The sequence below is a fragment of the Hippocampus guttulatus genome, chromosome 1 (genome assembly GCF_054856545.1).
Source record: "Hippocampus guttulatus isolate MCC_2025c chromosome 1, RoL_Hgut_1.0, whole genome shotgun sequence".
NCBI lineage: Eukaryota > Metazoa > Chordata > Actinopteri > Syngnathiformes > Syngnathidae > Hippocampus > Hippocampus guttulatus.
In genome coordinates this window covers 33,107,081-33,133,183 of record NC_141261.1, presented here as the reverse complement: position 1 = coordinate 33,133,183, position 26,103 = coordinate 33,107,081, and the positions used below count along the sequence as shown (strand labels likewise).

Genomic DNA, 26,103 nt, shown 5'->3' with positions numbered 1-26,103 from the left:
TGGATATTTGATTTTAGCTTAATCCCACTTGAAACATAAAGCATAAAGTGGGCATTTGTGGTTATAGTCCTACTTCTGATATGCAGACATTGCATTTTTGACATGATGTGACATCATCTTGAGTAGTCTCCATGAAATGACGACATCGCGGAATGATCATCACATGACCCCAAAATAATTCTAACTCCTCTTGCCTCGCTCCTTTGTCAGTCTCCTCCTTGATGGAATTTCCGGCAGGAAGTGTAAACAGGGGGGTGATGGCCTGGAAAGCTACAATTTGACAAATTAAATGACACCCATATCTATATAATCACAAGTCTTCTGTAAACCAGATGTATGTCATAGTACCAAAGCTGACCTGTGGGAGGCAGCATGGTGTCTCATAGCATCAGAAAAAGAAAGAGAAGAAGCTACTTAACCTTTCTGGTCATGACATTACAGTGCCAAACTCTTCTTCTTGTCATTTTGTGAGACACATTATGCAAACATTCAATACGAATAACTGTTTCTCTATTTGTGTCTGGCAACAGCAGGAGTATTAGCTCACTTCCTGTTTGGCCATTATTCCGTTTCACGTCAATCACAGAGTCAGATTGGCCATAGTAAATATTGAACAGGTTTAACAGTTATGATTGTTGGCCTCAACCATTTCCCAAACAGGTTCCAGAGACAGCACACCTCACCCCACATGGTCATCTTCCTAAAACATCCAATATTTGTGACTTTGCTGATTATGATCAGAAGGGGTAATGGGCCTCAGTTTCAGAATCAATTGGTAAGTGATGCTCTACTCATTGTTGCTACAGACAATAAGACCACAACATTTTTAGCTTTAGTCGTAGGAAGACTGCAGGGAATAACATGAAGAAAACTTTTGAACAAACCCCATAATCGAGGTGCAAATGCATTTTTTTTTTGTACAAATGGTAAAAATATCCACACACATAATGCATATTCATTAACTTTCTGAACTGCTTATACTATCAATAAAATACTTATGTTTGGATTTTGTTTTCTGAAGACATCACCCACGATGGCGAGCTCTTTTCAGGCTCGCTGGGCGCATGGCTTCAGCAACGCTGTGAGTCTCCACAGATGGCCAAGCAATGTCCAAGCAGCTTCTGGACAATCACTATGGCATCCTTTTCATTGCTTTCAAAATAAACGTTTGGCAGATTCCCCGTCTTGCATTTTCAAGGAAGCATGGTGTGTGCATGGTAAATCAGCGCTGCTCTCGAGTAAAATATATCGTTTTTTACAAACTGCTCATCCTCAATTGAGGGTCGCGGGAGGGTTGGTGCCTTTCCCTGCTGATTTGGACAAGAGCGCAGCCGGGCACACATAGACAATTGGATCAACCATTCACATATTCTCATTCTCATATTCACATATATCATATTCTCACCAAAGGAGAATTGAGAGTTTTCACGGTTTCTAAGAAGCATGTTTTTGGAATGTGGGAAGAAGCCACAAAGTATTCGCCGTCGCAAGTGTAGACAGAACATACAATTTCCACCGTGGTAGGCCAGAGGCTGCCCTCGAACCCCCAAACTCAGAACTGTGAGGCGGATATGCCAAACACAACGCTCACCATGCTGCGAGGAGTATTCTAACACTAACTGTTGTTATTATAAAAACATCAGGACTCAAACTTGGGGTTAGAAGCAACAGCTGGGAAAGGACGAATTTAACGTCGATATCGGAACGTTTTAATATGAAAGTATTCCCGTACCCTGCATGTAAAGCCCCGTGTGGTTGAGCGGAGACGCAAGCCCATTCACTTGCCGAGCGGACATTTGCTTAACTTTGAAAGTCCAAGCGCTCGATTTCCGGCGAGACTGTGTGTGCCTCGCGTTTATTTTACACACCTGGAACGGCTCGCAGCTGCACGCGCGCCTCGCGCCGCTCGCAGCGCAACAGAAACGGACGTTTTGTCGCGTAAGTGCTCTCCCGATTGTGTCCTTCAGAGGGTCGCGTTCGTCTCGGGTGTCGGCCATGGGGAGGAGCACCGGCAAGGCACCTCGATGAGGCGCATGCAGGTGCCATTCATAGAGCGCTGCTGACAGGCGGGGCGGCGGGACGTGACGGACAGGTAAACCGCTGTGCGTTTGAAGCCAATGGCCCGTGGCCGTGACGCGCAGGGGCGTGAATCGCTCGGACTCTGAAGTGATGGGGCCGTTGTAGCCGGCAGAGCCGCCGCGACTGTGGGGTGCGGCATCGTCTGGGATCCGAGCCCCCGATCCGGAGAAGGCGAGTGACGAGACCGGAGACGCGGGCGGAGACGCCTCTGCTTTTGTGTAGGCTGTCTCGGCGGGGACATGGCAGCGGCTATCGCCAGCGGTTTGATCCGCCAGAAGCGGCAGGCGAGGGAGCAACACGCCCACCGACCGACCACTCACCGGCGGCGGAAGAGCCCCAGCAAGAAGCAGGGGCTGTGCAACGCGAACCTGGTCGACATCTTCTCTAAAGTCCGAATATTTGGCTTGAAGAAGAGGAGGCTACGGAGACAAGGTGTGCGCGGACACACGTATATGCACACAGACACGTACGCGTATCACACGCACGCACGGCTCGGCAGACAGAGGCGCGCAAATGTACCTTTACGCGCTTCGCCTGGCATACATGCACGCGTTGGGAGACAAAATCTCACACACTTTAGTTTTTGCTTGAAGCCAGACCGACCGCTTCGACCCTTTCCTCTCTGTCGTGGACGCAAAAACGCGCGCACATGCACTGTCATGTCTTGGAGCGCCATATGGTTCACTAGTTTCCGAGTACATCCATTATTGAAGCCACAGATATGTCTGTCTCGTCTCTCTCTTTCAATGTCTGACTCAGAGCATGCGTGCATGTGCAATTTAAAAATCTGGTTTGAATGTATTCGGCTTAGTTTTTGTTCACGCAGAGCTCAAAGACTGAATACTGACGTTTAAGTGATTTGTGCTCGTACTCAACCAATTGTGTGGAAAGTCAGTGGGTGAGCTCGTGGGAAGGCGGCCTGGGCAGTGGGTGGGGAGGGTGAGATGACGTATCATGTTCATGGGTCCAGCTTGGACTTGAGAAACGCAACAATGAGGGTCTCACAAGGGATCTGTTTTCTCTCAGCTCTTCAAGTCCTCGTCGGAGCTTCAGATTTTTTTTTTCTGGCCCCTCTCTCACTGCATATTATGAACATTAGAATTCTCCCAATGATTACACATGCGTTTAGTTCAAACCTCCCTTCTCATGCTTAGATCTTTACATCCCCACCTCCTGCCTCCATTTGGTATCACGCTAATCCTCCCGCTTTGCCTCAGATCTCTACATCACTCCCTCCAGCCAACACCCCCAGCACACACACAAAGCAGCCTTCCAGGGGTTTTCGGAAGGAGACATTCAAACAGATATGGACTCACACTTGGCTTGTTATGAGAAGGGTGAGACCACTGCTCTCAAATGTAATTTGTGTATCTTCATTTTAATGTTGATGTCAGATCGATGAAATAACAGTAAAAGCCAGGGGTTGCCCTTCTTCTCTTTCTGTAGTCCATGTTTATTTACCTGCAAAATAAAGCAAAATTAGAAAATGCATATTGTGCTGTTATTTATCGCAGGCCAGCTCCATCACCTTGACTTATCCAAATGTCCTCCCAATGATGGGCGGGCTTTCTGTCCACTATTCCCCTGACTTGAAATCAATGCGTGCAGGTATGGAAAGTCGATGGCAGACTGAAGCGCTCTCCACCCCGTTGCGTTATTGTCAAGTGTGCATGCAAGACTTGGAGTCAAAGATGGTTCTGGCGTTTCTCATTTGACAGCCACAGAGTGCGTCACTGGTGCCATATCGGAGGTGATGTTGGTGCATTTTTTTTTTTCAGCACGACATCTGTGGTTGTCTCATTTGTGATGGTAGAATGGCACTCAAGTGGTTTGATTATCATGTGTCACGTACAAAATGGAATGCGCGTGCGTGGGTGTGCACATCTGTAAAACCCTGCATCAAGGCTCAAAAAACAGTGACGTGTCAGACTATGACAAGAGTTCAACGGATTGACGCACCACATGTTGTGTGTGTGTGTGTGTGTGTGTGTGTGTGTGTGTGTGTATGGATGGGGGAATACCTCTCTACTGGAACATTGTGGCATCACGAGGCTGTTGTCATGGAAACACAAAGATGGGAATTTCCCTAGTAACAGACAAGATGCTGGGAAGAAAAGGGAATATCACCTTGGCGAATGTGGAAAGAATTGCAGCATGAAGCCTTTTTAGTGGATGTTGCACAATTGAACGGACTACAGATGATTAGGCACTGTTCCCCTGTGGACTGTCATTGACTCTTTTTCATCAATTATAAAGCAAGCATTACCAATCCATCGGCAATCTGTAATAATGATGACAATCTAAACCGAGTTTATAAAAAGCCCATTTACCTCGAACTCTCCCCCTATACCTCTCATCTAAAATGGCTACACAAGTCTGTGTGGTGGCCTGGGGAGGGCTTGTTTTCGCCTGACGGCCAGACCTGAGCATGTTCAGTGAAACATCAAAAACTGAAGCTATGTTCAAAGCATGACCTTGACAGGAGTGCAAGGTTGCATATTGTCTTCAAAATTGGAAACCTATTTCAATGAAACCCCCTGAACTGTCCCATTTTTTTCCCCCACAATCTTGCTCTTCTGTTTTTATCACAGCATTACAAGGGAATCTACTTGCTCCCAAAACCTTGTAGACAGACGTAATCACAATCAAAGCAATGAAATAAGATGCCGGACCATTTTGTGTTAATGTACGTCATCATTTGCGAGGGTGCTCCGTGCAGCGCTGGTAACGTGTCGCAACATCACCGCACACTTTGTTGCAAAGCTTCACACCTCACAATGATGGAGCCCCACCCCCCACTCCCGGACCCTCTTCCTATAACTGGGTCAGCCTGGGTTTTGTCTCTGTGCATCACCTCTACTCTTCCTTTACGCTCTGCCTCTCTGGCACACTCTCAAAGGGGATTCCCAGCATGCTTTGGAACCGTGGATGTGGCTGTAGGCGTTTGTCCATACCCGTTTTGAGTGTGTGATTTGAAACAGTGGCTCCCTTTGATCCGAAAACCTTATCAAAGTTTTCCAAGTGGAACAATGACCAGTCAGGAAAGGATTAGTACGAGAGTCCTGCGATGGATTTGATGTGCTTGACTGCTCCTCTCTGCAGGACGTCCCTCAGGATAGGGTGTTGAGGCTGTTGCTGTGCTCAGGCTATGTCTCAAATGGCCCTTCAACAAAATGTTGAACCTGGTCAGAAATGTTTCATAACTACAAGTAATTCTTTCCTGACTGAACACATAGTCCAGCGTTACGGTCTCGTGAGTACTGTACCAAAAATTCTAACTAACACAAAGACCCATCCATCCATCCATTTTCTACCGCTGATCGGGTCGCGGGGGCAATAGCTTTAGCAGGGGAAGCCCAGACTTCCCTCTCACTTGTTCCAGCTCTTCCCGGGGGATCCCGAGGCATTCCCAGGCCAGCTGGGAGACATAGTCCCTCCAGCGTGTCCTGGGTTCTCCCGGGGGCCTCCTGCCGGTGGGACATGCCCGGAAAACCTCACCAGGGTGACATCCAGGAGGCATCCGAATCAGCTGCCCAAGCCACCTCATCCAGCTCCTTTCGACGTGGAGAAGGAGCGTCTCCACTCTGAGCCCCACCTGGATGACGTAGCTTCTCATCTTATCTCAAAGGGAGCGCCCGGACACCCTGTGGAGAAAACCCATTTCGGCCGCTTGTGTCCGGGATCTCGTTCTTTCGCTCATGACCATAGGTGGGACTAGGAACGTAGATTGACCGGTAAATTGAGAGCTTGGCCTTTTGGCTCAGCTCCTTCTTCACCATGACAGAGCGATACAAAATCCGCATCACAGCAGACACTGCACCGATCCGCCTGTCGATCTCTCGCTCCCTCCTGCCCTCACTCGTGAACAAGACCCCAAGATACTTAAACTCCTCCACCTGGGGCAAGAACTCATCCCTGACCCGGAGAGGGCGTTCAACCCTTTTCCGACTGAGGACCATTGTTTCAGATTTAGAGGTGCACAAAGAGATGCAATATGCAAATTAAGCATTTTTAGGTTTGGGTTTGCTGTGTGGAGTTTGCATGATTTAGGGTGTTTTCCTGCTAAGGATGTCATCCAGCTCACTTGTGAACCTAACACATTCTTCAAGTAATACAAGGGTCCATCAAAACTGAGCCTTTTTGAAAAGACATAACTTTTGATGTAGCTCCTCTATTGGATCAAACAGGTGTTCATTTCTCTCCAGCATTTACCCTGCACACATCCTTATTTATTTATTTATTTATTTGCCCAACCGGCCTCCTTGTTGTTTCCCCTAGAACCGCAGCTGAAGGGCATAGTGACCAGGTTGTTCTGCAGGCAAGGCTTCTATCTCCAGATGGGCCAGGATGGAAGTCTGGATGGGACCAAAGATGACAGCACCAACTCTTGTAAGTAGAAACAACACTCATCATGTACATGCGCGGATGCAACAAGTGTCAGGTTTTTGTGGAGCCCTTTGATTGGACCTGACAAAGCTTCCAGTTGAATTACGAAGCTGGTTCCAGTGTTTTCGTTTGTTGTCATTTTTTAACATGCCGTGTTGTTGCAGTGGTAACCTTGTACAGCTCTATAGAAATATCCACCTGCTTGGCTTTTTGCAGGCCTCACATTCAGTTGGACACATACAGTGTGGCTTGGCATGTCGATTAAGAGGATGCGAGGCACCTCTCACTTTCAGCCTTTGTTGGTCTGTCGGTAGGCAGAGAGAACTGTGATGCTTTGGACACTCGTAGGAATGTCATTAGCGCCGAGCACCAGGCGGTACGGAGGTCCCCTGAAAAAGGCTGTTTCTTATTCTTGCGAGAAATCATTTTGCTTTTTGGGACCCTTGACATTTTCAAATTGGTGTGTTTTAACACACCAACTTTTGAAAGGATGCACATCCCAGTGATGTGTATTTTTAGGCGTCCGCAACATGACAGCAACATAAAGCTGTCTTAGTTGCATCCCTTGAAAAGTAGGGGGAAAAAAAATCAGACACCAGTGTTACTAACGGACATAAAATCAGGTGCCCGGCTATCATGGTGGGATGCATGAAAAAGTCTCCAGAAACCCATGCACAAAATACAAACTGGACGTTGGCAATTTTTCTTTGTTTGGGTGAATTCCTCACCTCAACTCTTTGGGAATTAGTCCAATTAAATGAGCCTCAATCGGAAGCGGGTACCCTCGATAAATGGCCAACGCAAAATTGCCAAGCCCATTCTTTGCCTACACCATCTAATGTGGTTGTAGCATTGCATCAAATTTTTATTCTCATGTTGAGAATTTCCTGGAAAATGGGGTGTGAGGGCACGTTGATCACTTGCAGCTTGAAATTTCTCTTCTAATCAGCTGGAAGCATTTTTGCTACGGATGATCACCCTTGCACATTTCATAAATTTCTTGTCCTCAGCGCGTAATGTTGTGTGTGTTGGCTGCGAGAGTCATTCGAAAAGCACTTGGAAGCAGTCTTGATTAATGAGGACTCTGCCTTCCCTCGTGTAATCAAGCCTCGATTGGAGGGAAGATGCACGGCAAAAAAAGGCAGAGCTGCTGTCATGCCTTTCATCATAGGCTGTGATTATGATGATATGCACACATACCGTTTGCAGCATAACCGAGAGCCACCTCCATGAATGATACACTCTGAAGACAAAAGCATGAAGACTAATGGCAAGCGAACACGGAAGAAAATGGAGTTCCCTTGTAGCGACAACAGCTCCCACTCTTCTGCAAGATTTTAAAGTGTAATCATCGAGCAAAAGGATTGCCAGGTCACTGATGTTGGCTATTCTACGTCCAAGGTGTTTGATGGGGTTGAGGTCAGGGCTCTCAACTTCTTCTGTCAGGCTTGCCTTTTTGGACTCAAACATGCTGGAAGACATAAGAGCTCTTTCCGCAAAGCGTTGAATTGTCCGAAACGAACGTACTGAGAGGTAACGCAAGCCAAGACAAGATTCAGGAATTGATTTTCCAAGACTTATTCAATGACTATTGTCTCATGTTACTTGTGGCAACTAACTGTTCAAAACTTCATGGGCACATACTGTACAACCTCTCGATGTCTCATCTTTTTCTGCAGCTCTGTTCAACTTAATTCCAGTGGGACTTCGAGTTGTGGCCATCCAATCAGTAAAGTCCGGTCTCTACATCGCCATGAACGGAGAGGGTCACCTCTACTCCTCGGTAAGTGAGCCTCAATGTGCGCTGACACACAATACATATAAACATATATAGACACGTATCAAAACACTGTCATCACAAAAGACAAGTTGTCCTCGGTGAGAAGAAGCGCTTGAGCTGAATACACATTTTTGACATTTTGATTCTTCAGCAGCATCACACCATCTTTCGCTCCCATAGGGGCTTCCTTTAAATAACTGAAGCGGAGTCCGCCTCTCCTCACACACACAAGTTGAATTTTAGAACGCAGTCAAAGTGGTGTGTGTGTGTGTGTGTGTGTGTGCGCGCAGCCGAAATCCAGCCTCTGATTGATGATGTCAGCATTGCTTGACATTTAATTGGCCGCTGCATGTTGGCAGCTTGTCATGCGCAGCTGAAGAGATGCTAGTTAAACTTCACATGGTCTCGCTCTGCCTGGGGGTTCTGTTTGATTCACTTTGTGGCGGTATTCCCCACAAATTCGAAAGGGACCAGCAGAGGTGGTTCATTTGTAAAGTTTGCATGGTACAGCAAACTTCTTGACAGCCTTCCTTTGGATTGAGTAGCTATGCTCTCACCAAGGCAGCTAAACCTAAGCGCACTGCTTGGTGGAAATGTTTCCTTATTGTAAATTTGTATGTTTTTTTACATCCATCCATCCATTTTCCGAACCGCTTGATCCTCACTAGGGTGGCGGGGGGTGCTGGAGCCTATCCCAGCCGTCTTTGGGCAGTAGGCGGGGGACACCCTGAACCGGTTGCCAGCCAATCGCAGGGCACACAGAGACGAACAACCATGCACACTCACACTCACACCTAGGGACAATTTAGTGTGTTCAATCAGCCTGCCATGCATGTTATTGGAATGTGGGAGGAAACCGGAGCACCTGGAGAAAACCCACGCAGGCCCGGGGAGAACATGCAAACTCCACACAGGGAGGCCGGAGCCGGAATTGAAGCCGGTACCTCCGCACTGTGAAGTCGACGTGCTAACCACTGGACTACCGGACCGCCCATGTTTTTTACAAATGGGAATAATTCCCAGGTTTCCTTATAAAAGCTCCTTGACATTCTGTTAAAAAAACCCCAAAGGATGAAGAATTACAGCACATTTAACACACTCTCCCCACACTTGAAATCAGTTACTTTCGGGGGCGGTAGCACTGCTGTTTCATGCAAATGCTGAGTATGGCTTTTGTCACCATGACGATCGGGGCGGAGCGAGGGTATGCGGTAAAGCAAGTGTTTCCTCACTATATCCACTTATTAAGTTCCTTGCTATATTGACTGTAGCTACTTTTCGGATCCCTTTTGGGAAGTGATGAGCAAAAATGTTATTTGATGACTCCTCAAGACTGCGACTCTCTCCATATCATGAGATGTTCAACCTCCCCTGCACCCAGACTGCAAGTAAATTACACTTGTGCGGCGCTACCAATGACTAATTCGGCCATATCACCCCAACTGGCCCCCATGATGGGAGCACCCATACAAATTTGATTACATTTGTGCTTGCTGAGGCAACACTCCATCATTAAGATGATGAATTATTATCTGTCATTTTGAATAGCTTGCTCAGAGATATATATATATTTTTAGAAAAGGTCAGATGAAAGACTTTTTTTTTTCTTTTGATACACTCCAACTATTTGCATGCAAGGGATAAATGAACCCCTTAATTTTCAACACCATGTCCCCTTTAGCCATTAAATACTGTACTGGTGTTTTTTGTATTATCTTGTCTCAGGGTAAGTTTCATCAATAGCTAGAATGAGTCTGCATCCCGTATTGCACTGGAGTCACTCTTTGACTCCTAATTGCACAATTATTGTTTCTCCAAGAGATTCTTGAGTCTCTTCTTGTAATTTGTTAACGATGTGCTGCAAACTTAGTTATACATGGCCGCACTGTCCCATGAATCCCAGATTCCAAGCATCTGTTTTTGTGTGTGTGTGTGTGTGTGTGTGTGTGTGTGTGTGTGTGTGTGTGTGTGTGCGTGTGTGTGTGTTTGTGCGTGTGTGCATGTGTGTGTTTGAGGGTGTGACCAACAGATGGCTCAGTGTGCAATGAGCTGCAGCCTGATAATTATGGACCATGTCGTAAGGTGGGATGAGTTTAGCTTGTGAGCAAGACAAGGAGTAGAAAGGAGTGTGTACTGTGCATGGGTGTCAAGTACACGCTGGCGTTCCGCATGCACATTGTGTTGTTGTTTTTAATCACAATGTATCAAAAGGAAGTGTATTCCGTCATGCTGGGCTCAGTATGCCTGACATAGACCAGACACCATCATTTTGTGACTGACTTTCATCCATCTTTTCTATCCTGGCGCTGATCCTGCCGCTTTTTATCTCAGTAACGTCATGCCTGGGGCTTTTCCCTTACACATTCCGAAAACCTGCACGGTACGTTCATTGAAGATTCTAAATTCTCCCGAGGTGTGAATGTGTATTATTTATCAATTTGTGCCCAGTTGCCCATTTGCTGCCCTGCGCCTAACGACTGCTGGGATAGGCTCCACAGCACACCCGCGATCCATGGTAGGGTAAGCAGTCTAGAGTAGGGGTGTCCAACTCCAGTCCACGAGAGCCCCTGTCCAGCATGTCTTCGAGGTCTCCCTCCTCCAACGCACCTGATTCAAATCATCAGGCTTCTCAGAGCTTCTCAAGGACAGGAGTTGGACACCCCTAGTCCAGAGCATGGATGGGTATGTGTGTGTGTGTGTGTGTGTGTGTGTGTGTGTGTGTGTGTGTGTGTGTGTGTGTGTGTGTGTGTGTGTAAAAAACACAAACCACCAAAACCAAGGTACACTGAAAAAAAAGGTTTGTGTTGGCACACAATCGAGTCTTCTAGGGTTAAATTATATCTGGATCCACATCAATTTATTTTTTGCACCCACTTGATGAAGCAAAATTGAGTAATTTCAACACACCTTGTTTTTTTCAGCATATTTAAAACATCACTCCTGGTATTGCAAAGAGCCTGTGGATCTCTTTTTGGCCTCATTTTACATATTACATTAATCAGACGTACTTCTTAGGCCTTTTAATTGTATTTTTAAAAAAAAGCTTTTTTTATGCACTTCCTGTTGAGTACAGTATAGGAATGTTTTCTTCAGGTTTGTGTGCAAAACGGAACCAGAGCACTGGTGTCGCCATTCAGAGCACTGAGATTGCAGCACTCAGATGGGCAAAAGCTGTCATTTTAGTATCCGGCGAGGTGAGAGGGAGAGTGTCACTTATAGTGTCACACTTATAGTGACTGAAACGTGATTTTTTTTTCTGCGTGTTCCAAAATGTCATCAACTTGTGATGTCATCTTACGAAATACCCACTCTGACACAATCTTAAATCAGCGGCCTGTCATCTCATTTTTAGCAAGACTGCACGTTTCACAGAAACAAATTCAGTCAATTACCCACAAGTTTTGGTCTGTTCTTACCTCCACGAAGGAGGCTACGCTTAGAGCCAGTTTATTTGACAGCGGAATTACACAAAAACTGTCTCCAAAAGCCCTCTTCACTCCTTTTGTCTTGCCTCCTCACTGACTCTTTTTTCTGTGGAACAATTTGTTTACCCACAATCCCCCTGGGTAATTAGTGCTGTGATAATAACTGGAAACAAACACACCCACAAACTGAGCAGTGCACACGCATACACAAATGCGTGCGCTTGCCTACACGTCGGGGTGAAAAACAATTCCCACAAACTGAAAAGAGTGCAAGGCACGTTTTTAAACACGAGGGTCTGAACGATAATGCATTTTTAATATCATGGACCAATATACTATAATTGTAATTCAAAATAAGTCTGGAGTTTTCATGATTATTGTCAGTTGCTCGGCCTTCAAAAATAGCTCCTTGTCAGAGGTCTGATGTCATAGGAGTTTTTTTTCTCTCCAACAAGCTGGTCCCATCTTGGGGGTAATCTTGTTTCCTTTCAAAATACTCCAAAGGCTTGTCTTTGAAAGCCGAGTCTTCAGACTCCTTGTGCCAAAGCGGTTTTGATAGCTTGATTGTAGGTCTGAACATTTATTTTTTTTCAAATTGGCATTGCATACACTGAAAAAAACATGGATGGCAGGTTGATGGAACACTCTAAATTGTCCACAGGTGTGAGTGCGAGCCTGGGTGGTTGTTTGTCTCTGTGTGCCCTGCGATTGGCTGGCAACCAGTTCAGGGTGTACCCTGCCTGCTGCCCAGAGACACCTGGGATAGGCTCACGCATGCCCCGCGACCTTTGTGAGAATAAGCGGATCAGAAAATGGATGGATGGAAATGTGTGTGTGTGTGTGTGTGTGTGTGTGCGTGCGTGTGTGTGTGTGTGTTCTTTTTAGCAGGGCTGAACAATTGAATTCTAGTTTGATGCCGAAATATACAGAATACACACACAGGGTGCAATTCAAACAAAAAAAAACCCCAAAGAAAAATCAATATTTTGACTGGTTGATAGATTTTATTTGTTTGACTATTTGTGTATATTTTATTCATTTCTATCGCATCTGGTAAATTGATTGCTAAAGAAGTGCAGTCCACGTCTACATATCAATCTTTCATGACACATAATAATAATAATACATTTATTTTGAAAGCGCTTTTCATCGTACTCAAAGACACTTTACAAGAGTTTAAAACACGGGATAAAAATGTACACTTTAAAGCCAAGCATACATGATTTAAAACAAACACATTTAGAAGAGGTGTTAAACGCGTTGCGCAACAGGTGAGTTTTAAGAAATTATTTGAAGGATTGGACATCAGTACAGTTGTGGATGTGTTGTGGCAGAGAGTTCCAGAAGGTGGGGGTGGCGACTAGTGCAGTGATAAAGCCACAGGTTGTTGTAATCATTATGTGAAACTGTCATAGTGAACACTAAAAAGAGAATTCAGGATAATTTATTGTTTGCGTATGTACAAATAAATGCATAAGACCTTCAAAAAAATAATTGTAATTGCAACATTTGAGGGTGGAGTGGGTGGGGGGGGGGGGGGGGCTGCAATCAGAAAATGCTTCAAGCTCATTTTGCCCGCTCGATTGTCTCCTATACGAGTACCCTGGGCATGCCCCCGAAAAAGGAGGAAGCAGCACCAAGTTTCTCGAATATCGTCTCTCGCTCTACTTGAAATATAAAGCGAATTTTTGGTGGTGGAGGACCCCTGCTAGACGTCACTAGCACGAATCTGGCCCCAGGCAGTGAATCAGCCGGTTTGGTTTCAGCCTCTCCACCCTCACAGTCGCCTCTCTCAGGGAAAGGACAACTTGTGACCTTTCTGTCATTCAAAGGCTGCCCGGGTTGACGTCGCCGCGAACGTCAGCTTGCTGCTTTTAACAGTTTGTTGGTGAATTCCACTAATCCTTGCTGCGAAGCAAAACACAGTTCAGACTCGTTTTCATCACTGCTTGATCACAGAACAAATATGAAACCATGTCACACATAACATTTGGTTAGTGTGGGGCGAGAGCAGTTAACAGTGATTAACGCCTCTCTCTCTTGAAAGAGATGAGTAGAAGGTAAACTAATCCCAATTAGAATCGTTTGGCCTTGGTGGAGGTGTACGTTTCTTAGTGCCATTCAACTGTGCTCTGTTTTTAGTAGGGCTGAACACTCAGTCAAATTTAAATTGCAAAACACACACACACTGAGGAAAAAAATGTTGCGCTGAATTTATTCAATTGTATTTCGTCAAGTGGTTGCATGACATACAATCATCTGGATCCAGATACACTTGTTAGGTCGACTAAACACATGTTGGAAAAAAAAACCCCATGATGATACTGTTGTGTGCAGCCACTTGACAAAATAAAATTGAGCATATTCAACAGATATTTCCAATGCTGTGAAAAATACTTCCAATGGCTCAGAACAAAATATTTGACTGTTCTGGAGAGTCCTGATCTAATTTCTAATGAACATTTGACATAGGTGCTGAAACAAGCAGTCTGGAGAGGTACCCTTCATACCTGAGTCGGCCGGAGCAGTTTTCTCACAGGGACTGATTGCCTGAAAAGGCCGTGCAGCAAAATATCCGTTAAAAGGACCCTCTTTTTTCTAGCCAGTTTCATTCGGGTTTTTTTTAAACTTATTATCAATATATCTGTTGTCCCCCCAAAATAAAAACAATTTCTGACATTCATTTGTTAATTTCCAGTATGTTTCATTGATGTTATCCTTTTTTTTTTCTTCAATTTTTACATGGGTCTTTCTTGAACTGAATGGTAACAACAATTCTGTCCAGGTCTGTAGATAAAGGTGCTGTCTGCAAAAAGGGGGGCACCAAAGAAGCATGACGCTTGTCATATCCATGGCCCTTTTTGTGTTTGATCATGTACGGGAACAGCTGGGACTCAGCCTTGCATTGCGAAGTACTGAGCACGTCCAAGTCAAAAGATAGTAGAGAGCACGCCTATGTGCACTGTGAGAGAAAATAAGAGCGTGATGGGGGGGGGGGGGGGGGGAATGCAAGATAACGAATGCGCGATAAGAAGAGAATGAGAATCTCCTGCTGTTTTTCCGAGCAGCAGGCTGTTGTTGCCATTGTGATTTATTCACCCCGTTTTCCTTCATGTCCCACTTTCACTCTGCTCTGTGCTCTTTCATTCATTCTTTTTTCCCCTTCTGCTACTTAAAAATGATGACAGGACCACACAGCCTAGCACCGCCAAAATGACTCACCTGGCTTCAGCTTGAGCGTCAAACAGCTTTTATTCTAAAAGCGGCTTTGAATGATGCATGGCCTCCCTGACCAGCGCAAACATGAGCCGGGCACTGCGCGCATCACAAAAGATCGTCTTCTTCAACAAATGAATAATGAAGCTTGGCTCAAGGTCGAGACTAAATATGTATTACAACCTAGGCAGTGCTGCCCCAAAGATCCTGCGCCGGTTTCGAATGCGAGCAGTCACCCACGCGTGATTGGTGGCGGCATGCTAGTGTCATAAATACAGCATTCGATCTTCATCACCTGCCTCGTTTTGTCACCAAACAATTATTTTGTCACATTTCATAGCTGAGCAAATGCTCCTGAACGTCCCTCCATTCATCCCTGGAGCCACAAGTGTGTGTGTGTGTGTGTGTGTGTGTGTGTGTGTGTGTGTGTGTGTGTGTGTGTGTGTGTGTGTGTGTGTGTGTGATGCGTGCGCGTACATACAGTAGGATGTACTCACAGCTGCTTACTGCCACCCTAGTGACGACTTCCCACGGCAATGCTTTGGAAGAGCAATCTTTTATGGGACAGAATTATATGTTAAATTAGCGAGTGGTCGTCGTGTCCGTTTCTTTACGTCTCAGACTTGCAGCCCACCAACCACTCCATGCACACACATTGAGCCCTCCCTCTCAAGCGCTGGTTGGTTGCCACGGCTACATTGTCGCCTCTCTTCCTCATGTTGCTATGAGACTCGGACCGGCAGACCTGAGCTGAATGACAATGTGTCTGTGGCTCTGACAAGAGGCCCACAACAGCCAATAAGAGGAAGCCCAGACAAACATAGCCAACGGGGATTATGTGGGCCTCATGTGAAGGGTACTTGAGTCCTCTCGTATGTTAATCTGCACAGACAGTTCATTCATAGAAAAGTGGACCAGAATGTTATCCCTCCACACTCATTGCCATTTTTAGTTGTTTGTGAGCAGGGTGACAGTAAGCAATGACTCGCTGAAAACTATGCGGATGTGTGGGATGGGGCACGATGGAGTCAATTAACCCTTTCGGGGACGGCGGTTACGACAGTGGACAGTTTATTAGGTTACAGGGTACATGAATAGGTTAAAGTTGATTGATCAAAGGCCTTTGATGAAAGAGTTTTCCCAGGGGTCTTCATAAAATGTCTTGGCCATTTCGGTCTAAGGAATTTCAGTACACGGAATTTCGGTTTTGGGGGAAAGCGGCTCTTTCGGAGGCAAAGGACAAGTCCAGCTTTCATTACGGTGATGCGGATGGAGCTAGGCAAGGCATGCAACAAAGCTTTTGGCCGACTGAGCAACTTTGTCACTTGAGGTACAGAGAAGGACACAAAGAGGAAAGTCAAACTTTGTCTCAAATAATAATGTTTGAACATTAATCCAAATTTGACATATTTTGTTCTCCTCGCGGCAGCCCGGTGACTTCTTTGAAAGAATCGAGGTGGACACTTTATTGACTGGCGGATTAAATACTGCGGCTCGTCAAAACAAGCTACAGCGGAACGTGTTCATGAGAGGCGCTCTTTGTCAAGCGCCCGTTCATTCCTCTTTGGAACGATGTGACATTTCTTCTCTCTCCTCATCTTGTGCGAGGATTCATGAGATTATGGAAAGAGTAACAACAGTGCTTCCATCATATGATTGTTCAAAGTCTTTCCATGCCTGTGTCCTCAGGAAATGTTCACCCCGGAGTGCAAATTTAAGGAGTCCGTGTTCGAGAACTACTATGTGATCTACAGCTCCATGCTGTACAGGCAGAAGGAGTCTGGCCGGGCCTGGTTCCTTGGCCTCAACAAGGAAGGGCAGGCCATGAAGGGCAACAGAGTCAAGAAGACCAAACCAGCTGCACATTTCTTGCCTAAACCTATAGAAGGTAACTCCCACTCACCTTCATGTTTTGCAACAAATGTTTTCATGTTTTGCTACAAACTACTACTACTACTAATAATAATGGGTGTGTATCCATGTTACTGAATGTTAACAGATGGTTTGACATGCTTTTTTAAACTCATTCAGGACCAGCCAATTCTAGACCAAGTCTGAAAAGACGTTTAAAAACGTCTTTGGGAGTGAATGAGTTAATGTCCAGTGAAGCAGCAGCACCGATTTTAGAAGTACTGTAGAAGATTTGAATGAAATGCCATTTTTCCTTCTCTTTTTCTTTCATCAGTCGCTCTAACTCTCACTTTTGCCTTGATGTCACACATCTGTCATCCATCCTCTCCTCATCCTAACCCCCCCCCCCTCCCACCCATTTCCCGACCCACCCCTCTAGTTGCAATGTACCGAGAGCCTTCACTGCATGACGTAGGGGAGGCGGCGCCTAAGATCGCCGGGGGCCCGCCTTCCAAAAGCACAACCAGCGAGCCAGTGGTCATGAACGGCGGTAAGCCCGTCAGCAAACCTGACAAGGAGGAGACATAGCCCACCGTTCCCACCCCCGCATCCCCTTTTCCATCCGCAAGCAACCAGAGGCCGGGAAAAGTCCGCCATTCTGCAACAAAGGTGACAAAAGAGACTCAAAGTCAAGCTGAGACTGGTCAGCAGTGAGGGAGCACGCGCCACCCCGCTGCTCACAATAAGATAGATCTGGTCTTGTCGGCGGCCGAGGGCCAAACACAAAGAAAATGAAGTGGCAGGAGTGTGAGCTCCCCTTGGCAGAAAGGATGTTCTGAAAATGAAACAAACACACCATGATACAAATGTGCCATCTCCGCTGGTGTTTTCCTGTAAGAGGCCTGCTTGTCCTTCTCCGATCTTGCTCGGTTGTCAGGTACGCTTGTTTAAAACACACACACACACGCACGCGCACAAGCTCCACGCGGTGGATTTGAAGCCACCCTGACAAAGAAATACGATGAAGGGTTGAAGCTGCATCCAATCGGACACGCAACGCTCTGTATCTCACCACCAGTTCGGTTCTTATTTGACAGTCAGGCATGTTTCTTTATTTCTTTGTTGCTAGTTGGTTTTAAGGACGCAAAAACACCGCTGGTTGTGCAGAGACAGACGAGATTTCACTCGCTACCTCCCTGCCAAGCACCTAATGAATGCTACCCACCTCTTCCCTGTGTAGCCATTCAAGAATTCTAGCCAGGCCTCGCTCGCATCGGCACGTAGCAAGAACCGAAGAGGTTCCACATGTTTGGAGCCCAAAACAAATGAAGCCCAGTTATTATTTACGTGGAATAGCAGAGGACATGTAAAGTGTAGCTGAAGGTCAACGCGCAAAGCTCCACACAGAGATCGGGAAATAGTTAATATCCTGAAAAAAAAAAATCTGTTCTTGATTTTTGGTTGCACTTGATGAAAATGGGCTCAACTGCGGTAATACATTTGTTGGGAACATGACATAGTTTGACCACATTTTCATCATGTGCAACCGCTCCACGTTTGAATGAAGTAAATCCAAAGGATTTTCTTTTTTTCAGCGCACACAGAGGGCTTGTACCCTCGATGCTAGGACCCCAAACAGGATAAAACATCCCAAAAAGTCTTGTGCACCACGCGTAGCGATTGTACCTCGAGGAACAGAAATGACTTCCATTTCTGACGGTGTATTACATTCTGCTCCTTTTCCATTAACTTGAATTTCAAGGTAGAAGGGTGAAAGTGAACAGGGTAAATCACGTCAAAGCCACACTATGTCACTGATGTGAAGCGGATGTGTGACGTGCCGGTTGATTGATGCGATCATGCTTTTGAACACGGTGGCTTGAAATAGTCCGCGAGGGTTTGACCGCAAATATAGCCTCAATCAGAATATCGCATAACCAGCTTGTGCGGGTAACCGTCCGCTCAATGACAGCAAACCAAATAGATTCCTCACTGTGACCATCAACATGGCTCCAATCTGTTCAGGACTTGAAGCCTTGCTCAAGAACCGGGCCTTTTGTTCAGACGCCAGTGAACTAAACTGGTAGTTGCTTATAAACTATCCCTTTTAGAAGGTAAAAATACTGTGATACTCCTTGTCGTGTTTGTGCCAGTGAAAAAGATGTGCGCGCCGTTGTGGCTCAGGATGACGCTCGAGCATTAGAGCAGGGGTGGGCACACCAGTTCTCACAGATCAGCATGATCAATTCATATGGGCACGTCTATCATAAGGGGACCCATAAAAATGTCTCGGGGTCAGACACTGTGGTTCAAAGCAGCCGTATATGGCGGATTCCAGGACTCGCATATGATACGGCGCCAAGGGGGCGCTGTGGTGTTCTATGACGAAATGGAGTAGGGGGAAAAATATAGAGGTATGTTAGACAAATCCAGAACATGAAAAGAGTAAAACAGTGGTGAGGTGGAGGCTGGAGTGACAGAAGTGCGAGCAGAACTTCATCGAGATCACCTCGGGTCCGCCTGTTTGCTTTGGTGATGGATAGATTGACTGAAGAGGTCAGATTCTGCGTGAACTATGATCTTTGACATCGAGATCTATGGTGAGCGTGGGGAGCGGGCGTAAAAGAACCTAGAGAGTTGGATGTAAGCAGTGGAGAGAAGAGGAAGGAAGATCAGTCACAGCAAGAGCGCGGCGCATGTGTGAATAAAAGGGGTGGTCGTTTTTTTTAACTCATCCGCAGCGGTCTTAGCCATTAAAAATCAAAATGTGACCCTTGAGCACCAAAGTTTGCCCACCCCCAGCATTTGTGGCACAGATTCCAGGAGTGGTTCTTCCCTCCAGACTGGAACAGGCACTCTGTGAAGATAGCCACAAAGACAGAAACAAGCGCTGCATAACTAGTTACATGGCCTCGGCAAAAGGTCGTCAGTACCACGGGCCAAAGTCGCGACGCCCAAGGCAGAAATGCCTGAGCGGACAATGCGGTGTGCCGTTCCCTCATTTCTCGTACTGCGATATTTTGTTCAATTGTTTGTGCGCCAATGGCTCATCTGCTCGCCATCTCCCGTTATCAAATCACTGCGAGCTTCGAATTCTCATCACAAAAGTGTCATCTTGCAAAGTGTCAAGTGTATTTCTGTTGTCGTCCCAATGAGAAGTTGTTGTAAATTTTCTGATCTGATTCCGTTGGGTTTATACAGTGGAGCCTCTAAAGTCAAACCCCCTCTGGCCACGGTTGTACTATTTGCGTTGGCACACCATGTTTTAAAGAAGAAAAAAAAAGGCAACTATGTCTGTAGCTGCTCAACACAAGATCGCAATTAAGAGAACGTCAAGGGAATAATCATTACACAAAGCAGCAACGGCCTCAATATGAGTTTTTAAAAGAAATAGAACACGAAAAGTGTAGATAGTGTCCACCCAAAATCATGGACTTAATAGCGATATTCGGGCCGATTTGGATCCCGCCATCCCTGATTATCGGACGCCTATAAAAGATTATCCAAGGTGGTTATCCCGTGTTGTGGGGTGTGTTCAGTGTTTTTCCTCCCCCATTCTGCTTGGAATGCCACCAATTAGAGAGGTTCAATATTTACAATCGCACAAAAGCACAGAGTTCTGCCCGGCTCTTTTGTAGCTTTTAACCACTCTTCTTTAGATTTTTCATCAATCTGGAGCCCACGTGGGACCAGATTGCCTCTCTCGCCAATATTGGTACTCGGCCGGGCATCTAGATCGGGGGAGGAGACTCGCGATTTGATAGCTGGCGATATGCTTGCGTGCGTGGTATGCTCACGCAATCCCATGAGTTCACCACACATTCCAAGAGCAGTACCAACATATGTGCAAATTGTTTTCCTCATCACGGTCTGTTGCATTTCAAAAATCGTTTCAGATCAGACTGATCTTACTTTAAAAATGTCATACATTTCAGATTATAGTTACTTTCATTTGTGACAATATTAGCGTCAAGTGTAGAATAACAAGTTACCGGTACTCTAAATTTAAATGACTTTTTAATCAGGGATTAATTGATTTCATCACGATTTAAACATTTTAAAACGAAAATGAAAAATTCGCAACAGGGCTGGTAACTTGTAATGGAGGATCTTTAACTATATAGTGTGGGCTATCATGTTAAATCTTTCGACTCTATGGTGGGAGATCACTGCCTTGGATTAATATTTGTAAAAATAAGATCTATTTTTTTTTAAGTACACAACGTGGAAATGTTGTCTGGTCTGGTAAATAAATAAACAGAGACTGTATGCCATAAATAAAATTATAAACAAACTCAAATTAAATTCCACTCATGGGAAGGTTAAGTTTATATTGCCCATACACATTCCTATTGTCAATAACACAATGGATTTTTTTTTTAAATGTATTAAAGTATACTCGATCATTGTGTTAACAAATGATAGTAATAGATGAAGTATAGCGGTCATTTATAATTGGTCTCACTAGATAGATTCAAAGTTCAGTTACGGGTAGTTGTAATCCTCTGAACTGCATTACACAATACAGCACACTCGCTCGGTGAATCAGTGTGCAGTGGCAGGAAAGGAACAGGAAGTACAAGGTCTTCATTCTGCCAATCAGCGGGTAGCTCACGTTTTTCAGCCAAGGGAACCAAACCTTTGTTTCAAAGATGAAGACGTGTCTCGTCTCAGTGAGTAAATTAAAAGCAAGATATGTCCCTTGCCTGGAACTCATAAATAACATTGTAAAATGCGCCGAAAAATGATCGTCAATTTGCTGACACTTCTGCACACCCATGAACCATTTGAAGGATGATGCGACGTCACAAGCAAGGATGTTTAACATTCGCATAACATTCAATTCCTACACGCTCATTCTTTGCATCACAGCCACATTAGCGGTCATGTGAAGTATGTGCAGGAACTTTTTCCGAAAATTTGTGCGACTTCAAATGTGTATGCAGCATCGGCGTTCTATTCCTCTTTCCATCTGTGTTGAATAAATAAATAAATATTCAGGGTGACGTATGTGGCACGAATCACCATGTCGCAAATATAAAATGTTTTTTTTCACTCTAATTGCTGTAGTAGTTGGCAATGGTAGTCCAGCACTTACTGCAGCTCAAAATGGGATCCTACCTGTCAGTATGGAGAAATAGGAGACATTTCAGTGACATAAATATTCACAGAAATCAATGAAAACACCCAAATAGCCCGGACCTAATCTCACTTTCTTATGTGTCAAATGTTGCTACATATATTGCTGTGCAATGTTTTGCAGATGTACGAAGCAATTGAAAATACAAACAAGAGCTGTTGTTCCGAAACGCTGCCGAGTCATAATTGTTCTGTGAAGCAAGTGCAGATTTACAGTCTTTTTGTAGAAGTTTTTAGAAAGTATATCCAGATCTTTTTTCAGCCCATATCACCCACTCCTAGTTTCAGGTGAATCAAACAAAAAAATGGAAGTAATAAACGAGCACGTCAGACTCTTACTTACCGGGGCGTAATTTAGTTTGTCGGATTGCGGTCGCCGTATTGTGACCGCACAGGTCTTTGGCCTTGGATTTATAAATGAATGGACCATAAATAAAACCCTCACGGCTGAATCCAGAGGGCAGTCATCGTACGTTGCCTCTCGTACTTACAACCTCTGTTATTTTATTCTCTTTTTATTTTTATTTAATTTATTGGCTGAAAACACTTACCAGTGCATGTTTTGCACTAGGATCCTGGTATGGATTAATGAGAGCCTTTCAAAGAACCAACTTCACTGTTTGCATCGACCATTCAGTGTATATTATCTTACTCTCGTGAATCATGACTGTCTGAGGCTAGGTTTACATTTCGCAGCGAATTTGTCCCGCTTGGCTTTGTTTTCCGTTCATAGTTGTTGGTTGGGGCAAAATGATGCAGATCACTCTTTGAGTAGCACTTGTAGAAGAACATTTTAAATCATATTTTTACCGATTAAATATGTATGCTGCGCTTCTCTGAGATGTATTGGTACAACCGTATGCCTTGCACCGTGGCGTAGACACAGAAAATGTGACAAGGCCACACAGAAATCAATGTATTCAAGTTAGGTGGGGCTGAGCGAGTGGCAATGTAAGATGGCCGTCGGTGGCTTCTCCCAACTGCGAGACGAAGCGACATTGTTCATTTGTAGGTACGTGTCTCCCGCTTTGCATTTTGCTAGGTAACTTCCAATCAGCGTGATCACTATCTTGCATACCGAAATTGATGGCACATCCATTCATATTGTATAAAGAGCACGATGGCTCTCAATTCTTCACAATTCTAAATGCTGCTTTTTACTTTGCATTTTATCTTATGAAAACATGTTACCCCAGCAATGTTTACGATGCTAAAAATCATCAAAAGTATTTTGCATTATTTGCACATTAAATACGGTACATGAGCGGCGTTCATGGCAAAACTTACCTTCGCAATTATCTCTAAATTCGACCTGCGTCTGAGAGGTTCCACTGTCGACCAAATATTCACATGCCTCTCGGGTCGAGTGCTCTCAACATTCTCAAAGTGATGTTCTATCCCTTGATGAGTTTGTTGGCCAGTGTTGTGCTTGTCTCTTGTAGATGAACTGTCGATCTTTTCCGTGTATTGTCGCGCTCTCGTGTCGGTTGCTAGGAAACGATCAGAAAGCAAGCCCTGACAATCTTGTCTATCGACATGTTATCCGACCAAGGGAATTCGAGAGCTATAGTGGACTGAAGGCTGTCCATCCTGCACCACAGAGATCACACGCATTGTGTGTGTTCTTCTTGACACGATACTGTCCCGGAGTTCTCAACATACAGTACCTGTAGGCCCAAAATGTGCTTTTTTAATTTTTTAAAATGGAGTTCAGGTCACATCTTCATTTGAGCTGACCTTATCATTGAAACCCTTCTTGTCTGACACATATGGTACATATAAAGTATCACGTTCAATTGAAGTATGCCTGGCGGGATACATTGTGGTCATCATGCAGTACTCGCTTTTTTTCATTGGGAAGGAATGTTCTTCCCGGTGCAATTCAGCACTAAATTATCAATCCTCATTTTATTGCGTTAGCACCTGAGGGATTGCTGCTTTTGAAGAGCTCTCACACGTATTCAAGAATAATTCCCCGGTCCGCGGACCAAAGAAGCAGATATAACAGGGTCTTCCGGGTTGCTAACCACACATCCCAATTTTGGTGAGAATCGTTAGCCTGCCTAGCATCAAAGCTACGATTATGAGCACTGACTACATGCTCAGTGCACACACACACACACACACACACACACACACACACACACAAAAAGGAGAGACCATGACAAAGCTGGCATCTTTTGAATTTCCATTCAAATGTGTTGCCGCCAGGGACACGTGTTATAGCGTGGATGTGCAGTCGTAGCCGATCAGCAATGCCGGCACAGTTTTAGTGACATAAGGGCATGTGACGGGTAGAACTGTGCGCATGATGTTGCCTGTCTCCTTCAGGTTTACTCTGTTCATTGAACAGAAGACCGCCTTACTACATGCATACAACGATCCTTTTCCTCCACTGTTGCTATATAGAAGTTAGCCGGAGCGCTTCTCCCCACCTCCTCACTGCTTGCACTCTTTCCACTCGTACGTTTTGTAACGAAGGCCCAGTGACACGGGGCGGTTGGGGCTAACGCATTTGTTCAGAAATACGTAATGAATATGAAGTGGCGTACAGCCAATGGGTGGCTAAAATCCAGTTTTTAATCCAGCCTTCTAAGCATTTACATCATTGGAATTCTTGTGAAATGTATTGCATTAATTTATCTAATTTCCCCCCTGGTTCAAGTAATATTTATTCATATTTATGCACTTTTGAATTGACATCTCTCACTAAATAATTGGTTAATTGATTTATTGTGGGTATCACTTGGATTTTCTCCGGGTAATCCGGTTTCCTCCCACATTCCAAACAACATGCTTGTTTGATTAATTAAAAACGGCGTTCCCCGCTTGTTGTCCAAAGCCAACTTGTGTCATCTCCAGCACACCGGCAACCCTCATGAGGACAAGCGATATCGAAAATGGTTGGAGAAATAATCCGTTGAAAACATGGTCATTATTTGGTATTTTATTATTCAAATGAAATATTTCAAATACACAAACTTTTTTAAAAAATCTCATCCGTTCATTTTAAAAAGTCATACTGTACTGTATGTGACCTCAGAGCACACACACCTGATGTAGTCCATTTCTGCTACTGATTTGCACCGGTCCAGATGTCTTTTTGTTTGTTTGTTTGTTTTGTATTTACTTGTTGTCTTGAATGTCTTTTTGTTTTAGGTTCAGGTAAAGATTAACAGCACCAGTAATTAAAGCAAGCTGATTTCCAGCAGCGCACCAGTGTTAATCCTGTACAGTTACAGTGAGTTGGTAGCAAAATGTGGCAAGTGCTGATTGTCTTTCAAGTAAGGTTAAGTTTCTCTTTAACATTCATAATATGCAAATATTGTACAGTTTGTGTCCAACTTATTGTATACACACAGATCAGAACAATATTCAATAAAAGATTTATAGAAAGAAAGCATGACTTGTTTGAAGTTACTTTTGTATTTCCTGCCAATACACTAATGTGCTCATACAACAAATCACAGCAGGTAAAAAAATAAATCAATACACATTTGCATGCATTCAGATAAGCTGATGATGATGCACTTTCAACACACATGGGCAAATGAATTGGGCTCACCGGTCAATCATGTCATCTGGTTAATTTGTTTTTGCAGAGAAGAATAAAAAAATATGTACCGGTAGTCAAAGGCCGCATCTCTCTTCGTTTGAAAAGCGTAGCTGCAAATTGTTCTCTATGCTCCCATGCAACACTGCAGCAATATTTAGTGGCTCGATCATCCGTTGCCGCCTCTGCCGCCCCTACCTCGTTGTTCTCTCGGTAATCACCTCATCGCCAAGATGTATCCCTTTGCACTTGCTGTCTCTCTGCACCTGTGCCTATATGGTGTTTTGCTACATCAAGATCAACACTGTGAGTTTCCTTCTCCTGCCATCTGTGGAAAAACGGGGCACCACAAGACTGTTTCCAAATCTACAGAGACTCTTCACCTGGACTTTGAATTGAACGTCGTTGTGACATACCTGCTTCTCACTGGACAAGTCCCAGTTTTAAGTCATTCACAACTATTCTCGTGGTCTAGTGTAGGGCAATTTTTCCCCCTTAACATGCTGGCCACAATGACATTTTGTCATCACCATTTTTGTGGTTTATTTTATTCAAACAGGTTGTTCTTTCATCCACCACACACACACAATTTCTGAATTTCAGGTGGCGTTGTGAGCTTGGTGAGTCTGTCTGCTTCATTATTATCATCAAAGAAAACAGGCACACTTCCATGT

At 44.7% G+C, this 26,103-nt stretch overlaps 1 protein-coding gene across 1 annotated transcript; it reads left to right on the top strand.

The window, feature by feature from the left end:
* The first annotated feature begins 1,887 nt into the window (after positions 1-1,887).
* On the top strand, positions 1,888-25,276 carry LOC147211410 (fibroblast growth factor 14-like). Its single transcript, XM_086127091.1, has 5 exons — positions 1,888-2,511; positions 6,358-6,468; positions 8,145-8,248; positions 16,576-16,774; positions 17,177-25,276. The coding sequence occupies exons 1-5, from the start codon at positions 2,319-2,321 to the stop codon at positions 17,323-17,325; spliced, it is 756 nt and encodes a 251-aa protein (XP_085983217.1). The 5' UTR covers positions 1,888-2,318; the 3' UTR covers positions 17,326-25,276.
* Positions 25,277-26,103: the final 827 nt, after the last annotated feature.